This window comes from Polypterus senegalus, chromosome 10 (genome assembly GCF_016835505.1).
Source record: "Polypterus senegalus isolate Bchr_013 chromosome 10, ASM1683550v1, whole genome shotgun sequence".
Classification (NCBI taxonomy): Eukaryota; Metazoa; Chordata; class Cladistia; order Polypteriformes; family Polypteridae; genus Polypterus; species Polypterus senegalus.
This window is the reverse complement of record NC_053163.1, coordinates 32,198,685-32,215,176: the sequence shown is the minus strand read 5'-3', so window position 1 is coordinate 32,215,176 and position 16,492 is coordinate 32,198,685. Positions and strand designations below refer to the sequence as shown.

Genomic DNA, 16,492 nt, shown 5'->3' with positions numbered 1-16,492 from the left:
ACCGAGTTTAACAGATGGTCTGTTAATAATTAGGGTAGTTGTGTTCACAATCCATAAAACCATCCTGAATGTCTTCATTTCAGCTCAGATGTGTGAATGCTTCTAATAAAGTGCCCTGACATTACAAAAAGCAAAACCCACGATATCTGTGTATTTCTTGAGCATTTCTAAAAGCGAAATTTTCCATTGGGCAAAAGAACTGTGTGTCTAGTTTAATAGCTTTTATTCTACCTTTATGGTATTGTTTGTTAACAACCCACATAATCACCCTAAATGTCACTTGTTCTAAAACGCAGAATTATCAATACTACAGGTTAAAGGTGAAAAATATGGCATCCTGGGCACCCAAGAATGGATGTCAGAATGAGATAAAAAAAAAAGTGTCAGAAGACTGCTATCCATCCCAGAGCCCACTAATGTACACGCTCACTGTAATTCAGTCATTGGGAATGTGAGAGTAAAACAGTGGTATATTTAGAAAAACACTGGCACGGAAAACGTTTAACTTCACACCGAGAGAAACAGATCGCTGGATTCTAACCAACTGACCTGGACGCATTAGGCAGGTGCACCAACCACTGCGCCACCCACCAATACCTCCATGCCAAATCTGCTGTATCTGGATAATTCTGCAGTTCACTTTACATTAGACTGAACTGTTATGAGCCCCATACAACACATTCGAATGGTGCTTCAGATAAAAGGTGATTCAAAACGTCAAAACTAGTTTAAGTTTTAAACTCCCCTGCGTGCTGCAACGCAGTTTGTTAACAGCCACACTAACTTAAACGATTAAAAGGGTTGCAGAGGAAAGGTCTTTAAGGAGCTGTCGCCAGCAGCAGCATGACAACATCGATCACAAAGCTGCCAAAAGCAGGAATCTCATCTTCCAAAAGGGAAATTCGCAAAGCAATACACCGGAAACGACATACATCGCGGGTTAACAATACCAACAAAGAGGAGGCCACTTCAAACGAAGTACAAAAACAGCAGCTCACTTCAGTGCTGAAAGATAGGAAGGAAACGTACACGCGAGAGCAGCGGATCTAAAACACGTCAAGCCACGTTTTAAGGAAAACACACAGACGTTCCAATTCCGTTTCATGCAACACAATCTAAACTGCCCAAAAGTCCACAGGCTCAATCTGCGTTATTTTAAACAGCCAGGTGTGCAGCCGCCTTCATCCAACCCCACCCCCTAAGGCGCGTGCGCGCGATATGCGCACACTCACTCGTCTAACAAAAAAAAAAAGAAAAATAACTAGTCAATAGGATTTCTGAGAAGGCCATCTCAAGAGGGCATCTTTGTCCGTGCGCATACCGTAAAACACTCGATAAAGACCGAGGTTGCTTACCGTCATGTCGGGGTTCACGCGGAGGTCTCGCTCTCTCCCGGGTTTCGTCTCCCTGCTACAGAGCATCAGGCTACAGTTTCCTTTACTCTTTTTTTGCCGCTTCTTGCAGTGTCTACACCCGGGGGTCCATAAGGTCGTCTACTTCCCTTACACGGACGGCAGCATCAGAGCATCCCGATTAGCCAACATTGCCAACTTTACTTTCTCTTCCTCGAGCGACTTTTTTTCCCCGAGTTGACACGGTTGGCGTCTTCCTGGGCGGATCCCGGACCAATGGCGACAGAGGCAAACATTCCGCCTTGTCCAATCAGATGGTCCCTCTGCGAGTAGGTACGCGAGAACAGCGAACGCGCGCTCGCGTGCCCATGTCAATGTGACTGGGTTCGGCTAGTTGGGAGACAGCTGAATTGTTTGAATCTGTCAGAAATCGACACTAGTTTCTCGCGACGTTAAAAGTGGATCGAGCCTGTTCGGTAAATGGACAAATGGATAAAGTGCTGGAAATGCTTTAATGAAGACGTGAGGGAAGGGTACGTGCGGGCAAACTTGCTTTTGAGAATTGGCATAGATAGACGGAAATGCGCAGCTTCCTTTTCCAATTAGAAAAAAAAAAATGTTATACAGCGACAAACAGGAACTTTCCAATAAAAATTCAAAGTAATAGCTTATAGAATTAAGGGGAAACGATTGACTTGTGAGCTACCGTTGAAGCCCATTGTGCGTTAGCCTGGAACAAATTGATGTAAACTGAAAAATCCTGAACAAGTCACGCAGGTAAAATATCCTCAAACCATTAGGAATAAATTCCACTATTAAATAAATTTGTTTCTTACTCAATACAACCTAATTAATAGACAGAACTAAATACATAGTTATATATGTCATATTTCCTAACCCGCTTAATTCAGACCAGTGTCAGCTAGTTTAGGGCGACTGTCCGTTTTTGGAGGTACACACACGGACCAATTTATCGTCACCAATTCGCTTAACCTGCATGTCCTAATATAAAACAAAAAAACAGTATATGCAGGTATATGCATTAATGTGATCTGCTTGTGCACCTCATCCAAGGTTGTTTTCTGCCTGGCTCTGTTCTGGTACAAACTCTAGATTATTATGACTCTGTTTTGGATAAATGAATTACATAATGGACTGATGGATTGAGCTCCATATAGTCACTGATACTTTATCATTTGGCATAACAACTATATTGTCCTATTAATAAAGCTCCTTCTGACTTTGAAATTGCATCAGTGAGGTCAAAGGCAACAGCCATAACACCTACATTTCAGAACAGGTAATCCACTTGAAGGTAAGCATGTTTGGACTGGCCAGTACTGTACTTGGATAGGACACCATTCCAGACGGGGTACTCAACTCAAGTCCTGGAGGGCCACAGCAGCTGCAGGTTTTTGCTTTAAATCAAATATTTAATTAAAACCCTTTTATTTATAGCTACAGCAATGTCTTTTTTGAGCGTAATTGCCTATTTTAGTTTTAAACAGCTGCACTAATTTTTATTTGTTGCCTCTCTTTTTAACCAGCAATCAGTTAATAATAAGGTGCAAATGAAAAGTAAAAGCATCTCTCCAGATTATGTGCTTCCATTTAAACCCGTGTATATGCATCTGTGAAATATCTGTGTTAATACAATATTTTAAAATTAATGAGAGAAAAGGAGACGGCCAAGGGGTATAAATCTCTTCTGGGCCACAAAACATATGGGTAATATTTTCAGAAAACAAAAAATCTACAATGTAGTAAATATTTGCCATTTAATTAAATACCAAGTTTAATTATCTTCTTGGCCTGGCCTCTAATTATGAAACTGTTTGGAATGAAAACTTATGGCCACTTTGAACCTCCAGGACTGAAGCTGAGTGCCCCAATCTAGAAAAAGCTTGGGTTTTCGCTGGAAGAGGTGTAAGTGAAGCCACTGTGTTTGTTTGGGGGGGTCACTTACTTTGTGGTTTGTGTCTGGATTACCCCTTGCATATAAGACGTAAACCAAGGTCCTGACTCTCTGTGGGCATTTTTTGAAAAGATTAGGGTGTTTCCCAAAGTCCTGACTAAATTTCCACCAAGGCCTAGTTATTCCGGCCCCCTAATTATATTCTGTCCACTATTGGATATCTAACTCTCTCACTCCATCTTTACTTAAAAGCTAATGTGTTGGTATACTACTACTAGTCAGTAAGAGATATGCAAGTAGGAATTTCAATGTAATGTGTGTAGATGACATAGTGCTTTGAGTACTGAGAAAAGCGCTATATAAATGTAATGAATTATTATTTATTATTATAAAATATAAAGTTTGCCTTGGTCATTTGAAATTCAAATAATTAAAAGGAAATTTGAAAATACAGATTATCTGCAACTGTAGCCAAGATGTTGCAAGTACAGAAAACTGATTTGGATGTACAGCACATTGGTTTGGGAAGCAGTAGAGGAGTAGTGCACGTACTGTATGTGTGACAAAGGAACTTTAGGAGAAGATAGCTTTTGTACATATTCTGGAATCCCTATAGATTATTTTTTTTTCTCCAGCCTTTGGAGTTTTTTTTTTGTTTTTCTGTCCACCTTGGCCATCGGACCTTACTTATTCTATGTTAATTAATGTTGACTTATGTTTATTTTTTATTGTGTCTTCTATTTTTCTATTCTTCATTTTGTAAAGCACTTTGAGCTACATTGTTTTGTATAAAAATGTGCTATATAAATAAATGTTGTTGTTGTTATTTTTGGACTGCACTTTTGAGTCTGGTCAAGTGCAAGTAGGTACAGTAGCGGCAGGGCAAGGGTTCTTAAGTTTGGTTCTTGGGGAGGCCCGTGTGACAGTAGTTTTTTGTTTCAACCCAATGCTTAACTAGAAGCACGTATTTGGAGATGGATATTTGTGTCATAAAGTTCTGACAAAACGCACTTGTGTGTTAGAAAAAGAAGTACCCACAGTACCACTTTCTGCCAGACACAGGCTGCCTGAGCTTGGAGTTGGCTGAATATGAATGAGGATTTGACAAAGAAAATTTCAGGAAGAGAAAGCTAAAAATTAACCATGAGCAGTAAAAATAGTCTGTGTGGGTGTTTTTATAATGCACCAGAGAGAGAAAAGGAAGGCTTATACCAGTACAGTGAGTGAAAAGTGTGAATTTTAGTGTAATAATTATGTGCATATTATTTTATTTCACTGTGCACAGGTAAATAACATCCTCTGGGCACATACATAATTTTACCATAAACCGTTGAAACTGAATTAAATGTTTATATCTTGTCTGACAGACTTCAACACAGCTATGTTGAAATGATTATTCCTCTTTTACCATTTCTCATACTCCTGTGAGCAACTGCCCACAATATCACTAGTGGTTTCTCACCCCATATTAAAGGGCAAAAATAAAAAAAAAATTAAAAAAACACATCCCCTTTATGATTAGCTTACAGTCACTGCCGCTTTGAAGCCTTGGTGGGGGAGGGGTGGTGTTGTGGTGAAGGAAAAAAAAAGAGTTCATCAAATTATTTTCTCATGTTCCATCTTTTACTGATGTGTACAGACTAAAAGAGAAAATTTGATTTTTACCCTCTGTAAAAGTTGTGGGCTTGTCTATTATATAAAAAAATCTTGGGACAAGACAAGACTTTTTCAGAGAGACGAGATGAGACATTTTCAGAGAGATAATTTCAAGTCCCGCAAGACGAGACTTTTTGCCAAAAGATGAATTGAAAATCTAACAAGTCCAACCGCAGGGCCGGATTTAGATGAAAAGAGGCCCTAGGCTATTCCACTTATGAGGCCCTTTCACCTCCCATTTTTAAGTTTGTTCAAATTGCTAACAATTTGAATGTAGGCCCCTCTTGATCTTGAGGCCCTAGGCTGAAGCCTAGTTAGCCTATAGGAAAATCCGGCCCTGGGTCCAAGCAGGGACGGAAATAAAAGACCAACAGTAGAAGAAGAAAAGACAAAGAGTAGAAGACAAAGTAGAAGATCGTAAACCGGTTCAAAAATGTTGGTGTGATAAAAATACAGAGCAGGTTAGAGATTATAAAAGTACTAAAATTTGAAAGCCTCAAAAAACTGATAGTAAAGATTGCATTAGTGCTAACAAATGGACATTATTACTTGGTGAAATAACAGAACAGCGAAAAGAGATTGAATATATAGACATAGGTGATATGACAGAAGTATGAAGATATTGTTCGGCTTTAAAGTTTAAGTCGGAGACTTGCAGATCATCTAATTCGTGTTGCCATCAGGGAAAAGTAGTGTTTCTTCCCAATGAAGAGGCGTATCCGCGAAAAATAAAAGATTTGTTATTTGGTGTAAGTGAAATCCACAAGCACTACAGGCAAAATATCCAAATATCTACAATAATCTGTTCGCGTTCGCATCATTCAATGCTCAAAACGTAGATTTACACGATTCAGGACCATACGCTACGAGAATTTGTGGTCCCGCAACAATTAAAGTTAGTACAAGTTTAATTTCAAAGAAACCACAATTCAGTCAGGTTTATATTTATGATCACAGAGAAGTGATGCAACATATAATCGAAAGAGTTAAACGATCGGATGTATTAGAAATTCTACAGCCAATAATGGAAACAAATCCATACGTCCAAAAGTATCGCACTTTACAAGAAATGTATCTGAAAAACACGGATACAGAAGTTTTCTTGGATTTCTATATGAATCCGAAAGATCACGCGCGCATACATAATAAACCAAAATTTTACAAATTGTCAGCTATAATAGTTTCGAAAAAGACGGAGATATCAAAGACAGAGTTGATGTTCATGTTTATCCAAAAGCACAGCACAATTCGTTGCAAGCGGCAGAGCCCCCTAGTATTCTACATTATTATTTACATCCCTCCACAGTGTCATGCTTTATAATGTTTCTCACTGTGAAAGATGCTGTATATTTTCCAACATGTTTATCTAGGTTTGGGTTGTGGGGTGTCAGTGATGTTCCTGGCAGCATTCTGAGCGAGGAAGTCACCAACCCTAGATAGGATTCCAGCCCCATCAGAGATGAGGAAAGTCAATTTAGAGTAACCAGTTAATATAACATGCAGCATATTGGAAGGAATCTCATTCAGATGTGTGGAAACTGTATAAACTCGACACAAGCAGTGCTCTGACCAAAATTTGAATCTGTGATGCTGAAGCTGTGACACAGCAACAGGACTTAGCACCAGGCTACCCACAAAATACATATACAAAGAAAATATAGATTAAAATGATGTACATTTTACATTTGAAACAGTCCATCACCATTAGAGAATAATATCACAAAGCCACCACACAGCCTTTGTTAACAATTTTGATGGAAGCCATAGAAGAAACATTTTAGACTATGATCCTTTGCTAAAAGTTGTGTAAGGCTGCAATCCTTTACAATCTGCATTGTAGCAGTGAGTTGTTTGATGTCATTTTTAAAGTTGTTCTCACTCTAGATACTTAGAACTTTATTTGTCCCCAGGGAGTAATTCAGCATTTTATAGAAACAATTGAAATAAATAAATGCGTAAATAGACAAATAAATACAAACACACGCTATGATCTGATCACACACTACAATGACTAAAAAGGGAGAAGATTTAAGAAGAAAGAAAACTTCTGACTTTGCTGTCACAGTGAGGCACTATGCAGGCATATTTCCTTTGGCATAAAGGAGCCCCAGTAATGTTTCTTGACACACTTCGGCTGAATAATTTGTTGGCTGAAAGTACTTGGTATTAGTGTGTCAGAGAGAGAGAACAGGCAGCATAAAGTTGTTCTCACTCCGGCTTAGACAGATACGTAGAACTTTATTTGATCTTGGGGAAATCTGGCTTTTTAAATACGCTCTTTAAATAAATAAATAAATAAATAAATAAATGCATAAATAGATAAATATATATATATATATATATATATATAAACACATACTATGGTCTAAACACACACCGCAATGACCGAACAGGAAGAAGATTTAAGAAGAAAGAAATCTTCTGTCTTGGCAGTCACAGTCATTATGCAGGCATATTGCTATTGGTATAAAGGAGCCCTAGTAACATTTCCTGATGCACGTCTAGTGAATAATTTGTAGGCTGAAAGTACTCAGTGTTAGTGTGTCAGAGTGAGGATGTGCAGCACAGTGCTTCAGCCTCAATGGTCCAGGAAAATGGATTTTAATTCTTACTTTTCTTGCTGCTTATCTGAATTTTAAATATTCTTAGTGTGGCCACATAGATTTTGTCTGGGTGCTCCAGTTTCTCGCAAAATCTTAAAGATTGAATTCTCAGCCTCTCGGGTCTGGTGATGCGACCCTCTGCAATGCATCAAATCTCAGTCCAGACTCTTCATGTGTAGTTACTAGCTGGTGGAACAAGCTGCTAAACTTCCATTTGAAATTCTGACTCCCTGAGTGGGTTTAAGAAGTCAACTCTTTTGTTTGATGAATTTCTGTCTAACTGATGCTACCTGTTAGATTTTGTAATCTAGGAACTGTAACTAGCTTTCATTTTGTTCTGAGCTGTTCACTTGTGATGATCAATTTTGTAACCTGCCTTGTAACACTTGTGCCTAAACAGTCCCCCAGACTGATGTTTAATCATTTAGGCTGACCTCTATTCAAATTTGATTTGGATAAAATGCATCTGTTATGTTAGGCTACTTGATTCTAAAGCTGACCCACTTGCTTGAGTGTGCCCTGAGATGCACTGCCTTCTAGTGCACGATAGGTTCAGGCTGTCTGGGACCCTATAATGGAAAACACAGGCCCTGGAATTTAGATTGATACTTATAAAACCTATTTGGTAAATATTTACGCACAGCTAGCACGTGAAAGTAAAGAGCTATTCTTATTGATCGTGGCATTGACAAGAACATGTCATCTTTCATTGTTAAATACTATCTTAAAGATGCAGAAATCAGACTGTATAATACTATATTAGAATTGACACATGTTTGTCTGTTCACTGTGCAATACACAAAGAGCTCAAAAGCTGATTTTGGCAGGATCTATAATGACACTCTACCAGGGATCCTCAGGTTTGGTCCTGGAGGGCCACAGTGGCTGCAGGTTTATGTTCCATCTCAGGTGTTTTATTGGAAGTCTATTATTGCTGCTGAATATATTGCTGCTCAAAGAGTATTTATGCGTTTCATTTAATGAATTTGTTTGTTCAGATCCTGTATACCTGTATGTGGGCAGTTTATCCCATTCTTCCTGGCATATCCTCTCTAGCTCCATTAGATTGGATGAGAGACATCTGTAAACGGTAGCTTTCTGGTTTCTCCACAGATATTCTACAGGATTTTAAGTCTGGGCACTCAAAGAAAGTCAGAGAAGTTGTCTTCACTGTATGCTTCAGGCTATTGATGTGCTGAAATGTGAACTGTCACCCTAGTCTGAGGACACTTTGTATTCAATATGTGAATTTAGCTGCGTTTATCCTTCACTCAATTCTGATCAGTCTCCCTGACACTGTCACTCAGAGGCACTCCCATAACATGATGCTGCTACCGTTATGCTTTACCGTAGGGATGGAATTAGGCAGGAGATGAGCAGTGCCTGGTCTTTGCCAGACATAATATTTGGAGTTCTGCCCAAAGAGTTCTTTTTTTTTAATTTTATTGTAGTCATTCATACAAGTAGATCAATTTTTACAAACGTAGGATTGAAAACACATCAACCCAAACCTCTGAGAACGAGAGCATGGCCAACAGAGTCAATCTTAAAGCTAGTAAAAATAAGTAAATCGATGAGTTTAATAAGTGGATAAAGATAAATGGAGAAGAAAAAGAAATGGAGAGAGAATCTGCTTCCTCAGTGCTTTAAGAGATTAATCTAAAATGTTATTGATTAGATCCTGCCAGGTTTTAAAAAAGTTCTGCACAGATCCTCTAAGTGAGAATTAGATTTTTTCCAGTTTCAAATAGTGTATAACATCAGGTACCCACTGACTTAGAATAGGTGAGTTAAGATTCTTCCAGTTGAGCAAGATAAGTCTTTGTACCAATAGTGTAGTAAAGGGAATTATAGATTGTCCTTCTTCACTTTAAGACCATATGGAAATCCACCAAACACAGCTGTTAATGGGTTAGGAGGGATTGTGTCACCAAGGCTTTCTGAAAGGCATTTAAAGATTTTGGTCCAGAATGATGTTAATTTGGTGCAGGCACAGAACATGTGACCCAATGAGGCTGGAACTTGATTGCTGCATTGGATCTTGCCCTGGAAACATTTTGGACAGTTTTAGGTGAGACAGATGTGCTCGATATATAATTTTGATTTAAATAATTGTATGCTTTGCGCATATGGAGCTCGAGTGAAGTCTCTGCATTGCTACTTTCCACTCCTTTTCTGATATATTGATTAAGAGATAGTTTTCCCATTTTCCTCTTGGATCTTTGAAAGGGAGAGACTTTAAAATAATTTTATCTTGCCCTGGAAACATTCTGGACAATTTTAAACGAGACAGAGTTCAATTTTCATCTGTTCAGACCACAGTTCACTATTTTTTTCCTCATGGCCTCAGAGTCCAAGTGGGCTGTGATATACCTTTTGCTCAAGGGTGACTTGTATTTATCCACTCTATTATAATCAGCTGATGGAATGCTGCCAAGATGGCCACCCTTCTTCTGACAGGTTCTCCCATCTCAACAGAGTACTTCTGAAGCTATGTTAAAGTGACCATTGGGTTCTCAGTAACCTCAGTTTGGCTGGATGGCCAACTTTAGAAAGTATCGTAGTGGTTCCAAATTTCTTCCGTTTCACAATTCTTAAGGCCCCTGTGCTCTTGGGAGCACACAAAGCTTTAGAAATGGTTTTATGCCCTTCTTCTGATCTGTGCCTTACCACAGTTGGAGCGTGGAGGTCTACTGAGATTTCTTGGACTTTGTGGCTTATTTGTTGTCCTTACATACCTTACAAGGCACACAAGAATGTGCCTTTATAAAGGATGTCCAGTCATTTCAGTTTGCTGCAGATGGACTCCAAGTTCTAGAACATTCTGAAGGATTAATAAAGGAAACAGGATGCACATGACCACAATTTGGAATGCCATAGCAAGGTTTCTGAATAGTTTTCTAAATGGGAGATTTCCGTTTTTTTTATTTTTTCAATAAGTTTGAAAACCTTTCTGAAAACTTATTTCCATTTTATCATTATGGGTTACTGAGTTTGGAGTGACAGGCAAAAAGATGTGTGCAGAAAGTGAAGTAGTCAGACCCTAATTTATATCACTGTGTGTTCATCATGAAGTATAATAATTAAGTACTCAAAAGTGCTATCCACACAGAGAGGAACCGGGAAGTGAACCCACAATCTTCCTGTTTTAATAAAATATTTAGAATGAAATGGAAGAGAAAAGGGTGAATAACTGGGAATTACTAATCTGTCCAATGGCACAGATCATCTGGAAGTTATCCTTGGAAAGGAAAAATCTACAATGTAAGAATGACCTGACGTGGCAAAATGAAAACACTAACAAACCATAAAATTAAATAAGTTCTGTTAATGGTAAGGGTGGACTTCTAACTAAGAAGCTGGGTTGAAAGAAAAACATACAGCCACCGTGGTCCCCCAGGACCGAATGTGAGCACCCTTGCCCTTGAGCTACTGTGCATACTTGCACTTGACACTTGACCAGAGACAATATGGCAGCCTGTTTCTCCCTCCCCCCAGCCCACCATCTGCTTCCACCCATTTCAGACTCACCTTGTCTTTTATGACTTGGCTCTGATCCAGCTCAGTCTGGCTTCTATAGACATATTCATTCCCCGTGTCCTTCTGGAATGTTTGTTAAAGAACAGAGAAATGAAAAGGGAGTTTTATGCAGTCTTAGCATTGGCTTTATGTTTTGATTCTAATGCTATCATTAGAATAATTAAGAATAAAAAGAAAAAAATCACAAAGACCAAAAAAGTAGGAGTTTTGAAATGGACACTAAAGGGAAAGCCATCTTAAACTTTGTAAACATGCAAAAGATACTAAATTAACTTATTAATGACTGAATAGAAAAAGTGACATTTAAAAAAGATACCAACTGCTGCATTAAATTAGGAAATGCAAGATGATAAGGTTCATGATGTAAAACTAGGGTTTTATCTATTTATTCACTGCTAGAACAAGGTAAGTGTTTTCCCTTTAGCATCAAAATTATGGTTGCAGAAGCCCTGCCTGCATTGCATTAAAGAAGCATTGATGCTCCCATAAGAACATCCCTACAGGTTTAGAACATTTTGAGAGGTTTGAGGACATCGCCATAATCATTTTAGTCCATAATGCAGAAAGGTGTTAGGTCATGTATCAGACACAATCAAAGGGTGCACAGCAGTGAATTAAATGGAGTACTGTATGTTGAACATGATCAGGAAGTGTCAGATAGCAAAGGCAAGGCAGGGTGAATTCTATAGTAGCAACAAACACTCAATAGGTGTTTTTGCTGTCGACATTTAAACTGTCTTAATAATATATAACATTTGATGCAGGCAATATTTCCCACAGATATTTCAGTGCTAATATGAGCTACATTGCCCCAAATTAGATCTGTCACATGCTGAACTCACTTTTGAGGAATGCCTCCTCCAGTCCCACTCTTCAGCAAAATTCACATCTTTATGCTGCGGAAAGCGAAACAAATAACGTAAATGAAAAAGTAGAAAAGAAACAAATGCCATGGGTGCGGGTTGAATTGAATTAAGTTTTGTTAAGTTTAATTTGATTGTATGAAATGTCACATGCTTTAAATAAATTAAATACAAGTTAAAAACAAAAAAAGGGAAAGAAACAAATGCATTCAAGGTACGATGGGAAGAACCCACATCAGTGTCAAGTTAATCTAGCAGAAGATGGGTCATACTGTGGCTGTTTATTCAGTCTGCATCATTCTCTGACCTCTTATTTCTCTCACATTCTTACAACAGCACCGCATGCCCACTTACAGTGCCTTTAAAAAGTGTTCACCCCCTTTAAGTTTACACATTTTATTGTTATAAAAAAACTGAATCACAGTGGATTTAAATTGAATATTTTGAAACTGATCAATGCCAAAATCAAAACAGATCTCTATTTAAGTGGTTTAAATTCATTACAAATATAAAAGACAAAATAATTGATCACGTAAGTATTCACTCCCTCCAAGCCAGTATTTAGATGCACCTTTGGAAGTCGTTGTTCTGTGTGGGCAGGTCTCTATTAGCTTTGCACATTGTTTTACTAAAAAACATCTCAGGCTTGGTCAGGTTTGGTGAACCTATGTTATCAGCCTTTGTCATATCCAGCTACAATTGGACTGAGATCTCGACTCTAACTTGGTCACTCCAGGACATTCACGTTTGTGTTTTTAAGCCATTCCTGTGTGGTTGTTGTGTTGCTGGACAGCAAATCTTCTCCCAATGTGAAGGTTTCTTGCAGACTGCTTCAGGGTTTCCTCCAGGATTTCCCCAGATTTTACTGCATTCATTTTACCATCACAAGCTTTCCAGGACCTGAGGCAGAGAAGCATCCCCACACCACCATTCTTCACAGTGGGAGTGGCATGTTATTGATAATGTGCAGTGATTAATCTGATGGTCAATAAGCTCAAGTGTATGTCCTTCTGGATTACTTCAAAGTTCTCAGTGTGCCTTATGGCAAACTCTACCCAAGATGCTGTGGCATTTTTATTTTTTTTTTAAAACGGTGGCTTTCTTTTCACTATTCTCCCATAAAGGTGCAACCAGTGAAGCACCAGGCCAACAGTTGTCTCTCCAATCTTTTCCACTGTAGTTTGTCACATCTTCAGAGTTCTCATATCCCTCCTAATGTCCTCCCTCTCTTGTCTTTTCTTGCAAGATTACTCTGGATAACCTGTTCTAGGCAGTTTTACAGCTCTGTCATACTCTTTCAATTTCTTAATGTGTAATTTAACTCGACCCCAAGGAATATTCCGTGACCTGGATATTTTCTTGTCTCCATACCCTGACTTGATCTTTTCAGTTACTGTTTTACAGAGTTGCTTGGAGTGTTCTTTTGTCTTCATTGTGTAGGTTACTTTATGATATATACTCGCCACAAGTTGGACCTTCCAGATGTGGTGCATTTATATTGCAGTCAATTGAAGACCCATACAGGTGACCTCCGGTTAACTAATGATGTGACTACCAAATCCAATTGACTACAGCAGTGATGATTTGGGGGTGCCATATTAAAGGGGGTGAATAGTCATGTGATCAGTAATTTTGTGTTTTATATTTGTAATTTGTTAAACTGCAGAGTTTTGCTCTCACTTTGACATTGAAGACTACTTTTCTGTTGATCCGTGTCAAAAAAGCCAATTGAGATCCACTGTTATTCTGTTTTGTATAACAATATTATGTGAAAACTTCCCAGCAGAGGTTTTTATTTTTTTTTAAACACTGTACATGTGATGCCCTCGTTGTGATCCACTCCTGACCCTGACAACTGTGTGCCCCCTAGGATCCAATGTGTGATTCAATATACCCTCACTTTATTAGGTACACCTTGCTAGTACCGGGTTGGACCCCCTTTTGCTTTAAGAACTGCCATACTTCTTCTTGACATAGATTCAACAAGGTGCTGGAAACATTCCTCAGGGATTTTGGTTCATATTGACGTGATAGCATCACGCAGTTGCTGCAGATTTGTCGGCTGCACATCTATGATAAAGAATCTCCCTTTCCACTACATCCCAAAGATGCTTTATTGGATAGAGTTCTGGTGATCTTCCATCCAGCCAACATTTTTACCCACTTATCTATGTCAGGGGCTATAGCGTGCAAGGCAGGAAAAGCAGCTGGACAGAGTGCCAGTCCATCACATGGTAAAAACACACACACACACACATTAAATAGCTGGTGCCTACAGCCTTCAACTTTTAAACAGACATTTACTGGGTGATACAGTGTACGGTTCCAAGTGAACTGAAACATTGCACAGTTTTGAACTTATTCACTAATATGCAACTATAGTAGATGCTTATAATATAATTATTTTTGAAAAAAAAAAAGAAAACAAACTTTTATAAAAATGACTTGCAATATCTTATAAATTCTCCTGTGGACCTCTTATCATTTGTAGTAACTTACCTCATCCTTTTTGTCAATAATATTGATTGCTTCTGTCTCCCTTCTGTAAGCATGAGTATCAAAATCCCTTTCATTTTTTTGGTAAGTCTTTTGAACCTTAGGGAAATATAAACAGGAGCAATAAGTTTAATAACAAAAAGAGATACCTCTGTTAACCCCAATTATCATATTATTTGCATCATGGCTGTACTATATTATTTCAGTTTGCTTAATCAAACTCCTCAGACTCCATCAGTATTTTCTTCCATATCCCTTCTGGATGGAAGCAGTCTCCTGTCTAATGCCACTTCCTGGAAGCTCATCAACTACTTAAGGAATCTTGGCCACTAGGGCTAGGGATAGGGGAGGGGATCCGACTTCTTCTTCTTTCGGCTGCTCCTGTTAGGGGTTGCCACAGCGGATCATCTTCTTCCATATCATCCTGTCTTCTGCATCTTGTTCTGTTACACCCATCATCTGCATGTCCTCTCTCAGCACATCCATAAACCTTCTCTAAGGCCTTCCTCTTTTCCTCTTTCCTCTTCCACCATCCCCATTACTCTGTACTGTTGACCCCAAGTAGTTAAACTCATCCACCTTCCCTCTCATTCACACACATGTATTCTGTCTTGTTCCTACTGACCTTCATTCCTCTCCTTCTCTAAACATATCTCCACCTCTCCAGGGTCTCCTCAACCTGCTCCCTACACTTTCTACAGATCACAATGTCATCAGCAAACATCATAGTCCACGGGGACTCCTGTCTAATCTTGTCTGTCAACCTGTCCATCACCATTGCAAATAAGAAAGGACTTAGAGCCCATCCCTGATGTAATCCCACCACCACCTTGAATGTATCCGTCACTTCTACCACAAACCTCACCACAGTCACACTTTCCTCATACATATCCTGTACAATTCTTACATACTTCTCTGCCTCTCCTGACTTCCTCATACAATACCACAACTCCTCTCGAGGCACCCTATCATATGCTTTCTCCAGGTCTACAAAGACGCAATGCAACTCCTTCTGGCCTTCTCTATACTTCTTCATCAACACCCACAGAGCAAACATCACATCTGTGGTGCTCTTTCTTGGCATGAAACCATACTGTTGCTCACTAATCATCACCTCACTTCCTAACCTAGCTTCCACTACTCTTTCCCATAACTTCATGCTGTGGCTCATCAATTTTATCCCCCTGTAGTTACTGCAGTCTTGCGCATCCCCCTTATTCTTAAATATCGACACCAATACACTTCATCTCCACTCCTCAGGCATCCTCTCACTTTCCAAGATTCCATTAAACAATCTGGTTAAAAACTCCACTGCCATCTCTCCTAAACACCTCCATGCTTCCACAGCTATGTCATCTGGACCAACAGCTTTTGCATTCTTCATCCTCTTTATAGCTTTCTTTACTTCCTCCTTGCTAATCCATTGCACTTCCTGATTCACTATCTCCACATCATCCAACCTCTTCTCTCTCTCGTTCTCTTCATTCATCAGCCTCTCAAAGTCCTCTTTCCATCTGCTCAACACACTTTCCTCGCTTGTGAGTACGTTTCCATCTTTATCCTTTATTACCCTAACCTGCTGCACATCTTTCCCAGCTCGGTCCCTCTGTCTAGCCAATCGGTACAGATCCTTTTCTCTCTCCTTAGGGTCCAACTTCTCATACAACTCATCATATGCCTTTTCTTTAGCCTTTGCCACCTCTCTCTTCATCTTGTGCCTTATCTCCTTGTACTCTTGTCTACTTTCTACATCTCTCTGACTATCCCACTTCTTCTTCGCCATCCTTTTCCTCTGTATACTCTCCTGTACTACCCCATTCCACCACCAGGTTTCTTTTTCCTCCTTCCTCTGTCCAGATGTCACACCAAGAAACCTTCTTGCTGTCACCCTTACTACATCTGCTGTAGTTTCCCAGCTGTCTGGTAACTCTTTACTACCACCCAGTGCCTGTCTCACGTTCTCCCTAATCTCAGCCTTGCAGTCTTCCTTTTTCAACTTCCACCATTTAATCCTTGGCTCTGTCCTCACTCTCTTCCTCTTCTTGATCTCCAATGTCATCCTACAGA

At 39.2% G+C, this 16,492-nt stretch overlaps 2 protein-coding genes across 2 annotated transcripts in view; both read right to left on the bottom strand.

Moving 5' to 3' along the window:
- Positions 1-1,630, bottom strand: part of triobpb (TRIO and F-actin binding protein b) — a 51,760-nt gene extending 50,130 nt beyond the window's left edge. Inside the window, exon 1 of the mRNA XM_039765643.1 lies at positions 1,356-1,630. Coding sequence (XP_039621577.1) covers positions 1,356-1,421 — 66 coding nt within the window. The 5' untranslated portion in view covers positions 1,422-1,630. The remainder of the gene's footprint in view (positions 1-1,355) is intronic.
- A 649-nt stretch (positions 1,631-2,279) lies between these two features.
- LOC120538153 (serine/arginine repetitive matrix protein 2-like) overlaps positions 2,280-16,492 on the bottom strand; it is a 69,220-nt gene continuing 55,007 nt past the window's right edge. The window contains exons 10-13 of the mRNA XM_039767590.1: positions 14,429-14,524; positions 11,909-11,962; positions 11,058-11,129; positions 2,280-2,354 (exon numbers count right to left, since the gene is read on the bottom strand). Coding sequence (XP_039623524.1) covers positions 2,280-2,354; positions 11,058-11,129; positions 11,909-11,962; positions 14,429-14,524 — 297 coding nt within the window. The remainder of the gene's footprint in view (positions 2,355-11,057; positions 11,130-11,908; positions 11,963-14,428; positions 14,525-16,492) is intronic.